At 41.1% G+C, this 6,149-nt stretch overlaps 1 protein-coding gene across 1 annotated transcript; it reads right to left on the bottom strand.

Moving 5' to 3' along the window:
• Positions 1-202: 202 nt before the first annotated feature.
• TMEM18 (transmembrane protein 18) lies at positions 203-5,921 on the bottom strand. The gene is made up of 5 exons (XM_074861651.1): positions 5,839-5,921; positions 5,484-5,604; positions 2,570-2,624; positions 897-990; positions 203-807 (listed from the first exon to the last, which is right to left on the bottom strand). The coding sequence occupies exons 1-5, from the start codon at positions 5,884-5,886 to the stop codon at positions 718-720; spliced, it is 408 nt and encodes a 135-aa protein (XP_074717752.1). The 5' UTR covers positions 5,887-5,921; the 3' UTR covers positions 203-717.
• Between the last annotated feature and the right edge of the window lie 228 nt (positions 5,922-6,149).

Genomic DNA, 6,149 nt, shown 5'->3' with positions numbered 1-6,149 from the left:
AAGCAAAAGCTATCAAAATTTCATCCAGTTTTAAGAAAAGATATTTATCTAGTGGCATTAAAATCATGACATGTAAACTGAAAAAAATGCAGATTGTTCCAAATTACTTACACAAATTAAGTACAAGATTTCACCAAATTGGGAATTTTTGAAAAAAAATGTAGTAAAAAATCCAACCAAAAACCAATACAAATTAAATCCATTTAAGATACAGTAGATAATTTTATTTATAAAATGCTACTGGCACACAATACCATAGAAGTATGAAACTTGATTTATAAAGTGGAAAACTTCATAGAAGCATGGATTCCTAAGGTATTCTGAATACAATCCCCCATTTATTGGAATTCACAACACTGTTCCAATTGCCTTATGCAGCAAAAGACTGGATAATTGATAAATACACAGTTAAGACATGGTTAAAAAAAACATAGGCAAATGGAAACAGACTGGAAGATTGTGTCTCCCCAGCCTTGGTCATGGTGGAAAACTATCTTACATTGAAGGGCACAAAGACCTGTTAAGACTGGGTGTCTCAATTTCACAGCCAATTCAATCGTACTGCAGATACATGCTTTCACCTCTTTGTCCATGGCCACAGGTTGCAAAGTCCCTTAACATCAGACACAAAAACATTGCTGTTTCTGGATAAACATACAGAAGGATTGATTACCTGGACAGGTATTAGTACAATTAAAAAAATAGTATTAGGTGCTTTCACTTCTTTTTCTCTTTTTCTGCTTTCATTCTCTGCTGTAGTGTCTTCAGTTCAGTCATTACATTTAAAGTTCTGTAAACCCAGGTAACCTGAAAAGTAAATTATTAAATTTAACTAATCCACATATATTTACTTATCAATTTAATGCATGCATCAATATAAATGAACACATACATACCACAATTATAACAGTATTCACCAGCAGTGGTGCTGAAAATACAAGTGAAATAAACATTCCTCTTGAATCAAAATATTGGTATTTAGAAAACAACCTGAAAGAAATAAAAATAAATAAAAATGAGGAAGCTTTATTCAGTGTAGTTTACATACCATTTCACACTAACTACTCAACACAGACATTGCACAGATAATCCTACTTCCTGGGATCCCCAAACACAGGCAGCATTCTACTGTATTAAGTCAGAACAAAGAGACAGTCAATATCTCATCAGTTATGAATATTTATTACAACACCAGCCTTTCTTTTCTTTACAGTTTTGTTTCTAAACGAAACAACCATGAATTAAGTAACTTACTAGTGTGACTACAAAAGTAAGTATATTTGTGTATCAGAAATCATGCTTACCCTAAAGTGTCTGAAAATACTTTAAGTATTTTGCTTACTCATATTAGAAAAGTTAACAGAAATAATAAATGTAGCAAAGTTGTAATTTATGTCATGTATGCCTGATGTGAAACATAAAGACTTACAATTAGATGCCTGCATAAAGTAGTGTTAAAACAGACGATTTCCAGTTATATCATGGAAAGGTTAGTTCAGTGCTTACGAAAATAAGCCATCAGTTTAATTCTGGCACCCAGGCTTAGTAAAACAGACAAGTTTTAATGCTTTTTATGCATGTAAGTATGTAAAATAGCAGTGATATTTTTGAGAAGCAGTGCTTAACTTCAGCTTATTAAATATAAATAGCTACTAAAAAACACCCAACAAAAAAAGATAATCAAATTTCACATCCTCTTCCCCTTAACTATCTCACTTTGCTTTTCTCTTAGTTCTCTGACTTAGCTTAAACCATTCATGTAAACACAGATTTTAAGCGGTGCAATAAATACATATTAGCTATTAAAAATTACCTTTTCATATAAGCTAAGTGATAACTATGTTGTACTGTATGGTTTTGTTTAAAAGTTTAGTATTAGTCAATGTGGCACCTGAGGCACAGACTCTCCATTGAAGTGCAGAAGGAAAATCCTTTATTATTAAAATGGTACATACTTTGCTCCCGCTATGCTCTCACTACCTTAGCTCTTACTTCATGATAAGCAAATCAGCAGCTAGAAAGTCATCAACACTCTTATCCCACAAACAGTTCCATACCACACAGGCAGTCTCGGTGCTGCCATTTTCTTCACCACACTAGCACAGCCTGGCAACTCTCTTCAAAGGCCTGTTTCTCCTCCAAACCTTGCTGCTTCTCTAAGCCAGCGCAGGACAGAACTCCTACCTGGCTCGCCAAGCAGACTTCTTCTGGGCAGAGCTCTTCGCCGAGCTCCCCAAACAGAGCTCTCTGACTGAGCTGACCAGCCGATGTCCATTTGGCTCTTAAGTATTGAATCTCCTACAGCTGTGCAGGGCTGACAGGCCAATGCCAACTTGCCTCTTAATCATTTACCAGTAACACATGATTTGACTCTTAACATATTGAATCTCCCACAGCTGCACAGAGCTGACACTCCCACAAGTCAATGCAGCAGACTCTCTGCCATCACATTCTACTGACGAGGCACAATTGACTCTTTAACTTGATGTTTTCTGGGAACAATATGAAAAAAAAAAAATTTTTAGAAGAACATTTGTTTAAATGCAAAAATGAAAGTGAAAATGTTTACCTCCAATTCATGGCTGCTAATTCATTTATATATTCAGCACAGTACACTAAGCCCACTGTACAACAAAAGAAAAATATTAGATTCAATATTTCTTTAAAAACAGACTGCCATCAGTTCTGCAATGTATACATACCAGACATTAGAATTCCTTGATCCTCAAAAGATCAAATTACACATTTAATATTTAACTGCACAAAACCAATTCCCATTTAAAATGTCTCATACAGTTACAGAGAAGTGTAACATGATCACAAAACATACCCACTATATTGCAAACAAACAAACATAAAATCCTACTCAAGATGAGCTTACAGAAAGAGCCCAGTATGAAAATGAATTAAAAAAAAATAAAAATCAGTATTTTTTCTAACAATCTTCTTGATGACTGCTTCTAAGTTACATCTGTAAAAAAGAAATGCCAGCACTCCCCAAAACTGATATGGAATTAAGTTATCATTTTAGATGTTACGGTATCACACTGCTATATCTAACATTACTATCTGAAGTCAGGGTACTAATTATATATAAACATTTTGGTAAAATACAAACTTTGTTTGAATTGGTGTACAGCAGAGTACTCTGCTGCAATCAGGTGAAAACTAGCATATTCTTGCTCAACAATTACATGCAATATGAAGCCCTCAAGACAGTAAGAAAATTCAGTGCAATCACATGTTTAACAAAAACAACACAACTACAAAATTTTAAGTTTGTCCTTGTATCATTTTTCACAAGAAAAAAAAAATAAAAAAAACAGATTCAGTGGCTAAAGATGACTCGCACAAGGCAACTGAATAACTGGTCTGGTAATATGAAAGACTGCTATCTTCTTTTACCATCATCTGGATTATGTCTGCTTGGTACTGCACAACATAAACATACCTATAGTTGCTCAGCTGCCAAGGTAAACAAATGTGATAATTTCATAATTTTCTCAGTTATTCCTGACTATCTACAATACAAAATCGTTTATATTGCAAACATATCAAAAGTGGTTCAGTTTTTCAGGTGCAAACAAAGTTTGGCCTCAATATGGATATTTTTATGCACTCTTCTTGCTAACAAGAAGTTTACATCATATCTGGATTAAAAAGCCAGCAATGATCAGTTCCACTGCATCTTCCAATGCAGTTAAACTTTGGGCATTCAAACTAGTGCCAGTAACACCAGAAATAGATAAAGAGTCTAAAATAACCATAATGTCATAGGAAATTCTGAATGTCTAATATTAAATTTAAGAAAAACCTGTATTCTTATAGGGAACGCTTAACTTGGTGTTATCTGTGAACTTACTGATGATACACTCTATGTCCTTATCAAGATCATCAATAAAGATATTGAACAGAAATGGTCCCAACACTGAGCCCTGAGGATTTAGCTCCATGGACCACCACTCTCTGGGACCGTCCATCCAGCCAGTGCTTGACCCAGCAGACCGTTCGCTCATCCAGGCCATGAGCAGCCAGTTTTTCTATGAGAATCCTATGGGGAACTGTGTTGAATGCTTTTTGAAAATCCAGGTAGACAATATCGACAGCTTTTCCCTCGTCCAATAGTCGGGTCATCTTGTCATAGAAGGAGATCAGATTTGTCAGGCAGGACCTGCCTTTCATAAACCCATGCTGACTAGGCCTGATCCCCTGGTTGTCCATTATATGACTTGTAATGGCACCCAAGATGACCTGCTCCATGACCTTCCCTGGCACCGAGGTCAGACTGACAGGTCTATAGTTTCCTGGATCCTCCTTTCTGCCTCTCCTGTAGATGGGTGTTACATTTGCTACGCTCCTGTCCAATGGGACCTTCCCAGTTCGCCATGACTTCAGGTAAATCATGGAAAGCAGCCTGGCGAGCACATCTGCCAACTCTTTCAGCACCCTTGGGTGTTACCCATCTGGTCCCACAGACTTGTGTGCATCCAACTGGTGTAGCAGGTCTCTGCTCACCTCCTCTTTAATTGTGATGACCTCCATCTGCTTCCCCTCCCCATCTCCCAGCTCAGCAGTCTTTCTACTGCTAAAGACTGAGGCAAAGTAGGCCTTGAACACCTCAGCCTTTTCCTCATCCTTTGTTACTATGTTTCCCTCTGCATCCAATAAAGGAGGGAGATTTTCCCTAATCCTCCCTTTGTTGTTAATGAATTTATAGAAACATTTTTTATTACCTTTAACAGCTGTAGCCAGGTTGAGCTCTAGCTGCACTTTGGCTCTCCTAATGTTCTCCCTGCAGAGCTTCACTACATCTTTATAGTCTTCATGAGAGGCCTGGCCCCTCTTCCAAAGGCAATAGATTCTCCTTTTGTTCTTGAGATCCAGCCAAAGGTCCCTGTTTAGCCAGGCCGGTCTCCTTCCCCACCTGCTTGTTTTTCAGCACACGGGAACAGCCTGCTCCTGTGCCTTTATGACTTCGCTCTTGAAGTATGTCCAGCCTTCCTGGACTCCCATATCCTTCAGGGCAGCCTCCCAAGGGATTTTGTTAATCAGTCTTTTGAACAGGTCAAAGTTAGCCCTCCGGAAGTCTAAGGTGGCAGTTTTACTAACCCCTCTCTTTCTTTCTCCAAGGATCGAAAACTCAGTCATCTCATGATCACTGCACCCCAGACAGCCTCCAACCTTTACTTCTCCCACAAACTTTTCCCAGTTCACAAGAAGCAGGTCCAGGAGGGCACCTTCCCTGGTCGGCTCACTCACCAGCTGTGTGAGGAAGTTATTCTCCACACATTCCAGGAACGTTCTGGATTGTTCCCTTTCTGCTGTGCTGTGATCCCAGCTGATACCTGGGAGGTTAAAGTCCCCCACAAGAACAACGGCAATGAGAACAAAAGCAGCTGTTTGACAGTATTAACAGCTTCAGCAATGCATATGCGCTTTATCACTCGAGTGCCAGTCCACGGAACCAGGAATACGCTACTCACCCATGCAGAGGAAGTGCCCTATTTGCACCCGGTAGTGCTGGAAGGAGATGCACGTTAGGAGGAAGCAGAGGAGATGGAAAACCGCCAGCCCCACCAGCCAGGGCTCGGACCAGTCCGTCTTCTACAGTCAGAATGAAAGCAGATTAGGCACTGGCAGGAGAAAGAGTCACCAGGCGGCTACAGAGCGAGCAGCTTTCCACACCGAAACGACAAACCCATTTCAGTCACACACCGCGCTCAACAGCCCGCCCCGTGCCAAGCTGAGGAAAGAGCGAGCACCCCAGCGCGGGCTTCCCCATCTCCCCGCGGTGACCGGTGACCTCCTCCCCTCTCCCCGGGCGAGCTCCCTCCTTACCGCCAGGATTGCGGACAGCCCCGGCGGGCTCCTGAACGGCTCCTCCATGACAGCGGCAACGCGGGCGCCGAAGTCTCGCGAGAAGCCGCCCAACGGCCGCCGTGCGGCCGTTGGGCGGCTTCTCGCGAGACTTCGGCAGCCGCCGGGTCCCTGCCCCGCGGCGGTAGCGGGAAGGGGTTGGGCGGAGGGAGAGTTTCGTCTTTTCCTCTACGGCGATGGAGGGGAAAGAGCCTGCTTATCTCTCACGGGTGGTGTTTCCAGGGCCGCCCTCATCCCCTCAGAGGAAAAGGATGGTGGTTGGGCCTGTGATA

This window comes from Strix uralensis, chromosome 3 (genome assembly GCF_047716275.1).
Source record: "Strix uralensis isolate ZFMK-TIS-50842 chromosome 3, bStrUra1, whole genome shotgun sequence".
In the NCBI taxonomy this organism is placed as follows: domain Eukaryota; kingdom Metazoa; phylum Chordata; class Aves; order Strigiformes; family Strigidae; genus Strix; species Strix uralensis.
The sequence above is the reverse complement of the archived record's forward strand: the minus strand, read 5'-3'. Positions and strand labels throughout refer to the sequence as shown.

What these genes read in the sequence shown, in the direction of transcription:
- TMEM18 (XM_074861651.1), bottom strand. Translation starts at nt 5,886, where the DNA reads ATGGAGGAGCCGTTCAGGAGCCCGCCGGGGCTGTCCGCAATCCTGGCG. An exon ending in GGCTGTCCGCAATCCTGGCG is followed by an intron (nt 5,605 to 5,838) that starts GTAAGGAGGGAG and finishes TTCTGACTGTAG; the next exon opens with AAGACGGACTGGTCCGAGCC. An exon ending in AGGGCACTTCCTCTGCATGG is followed by an intron (nt 2,625 to 5,483) that starts GTGAGTAGCGTA and finishes TTTGTTGTACAG; the next exon opens with TGGGCTTAGTGTACTGTGCT.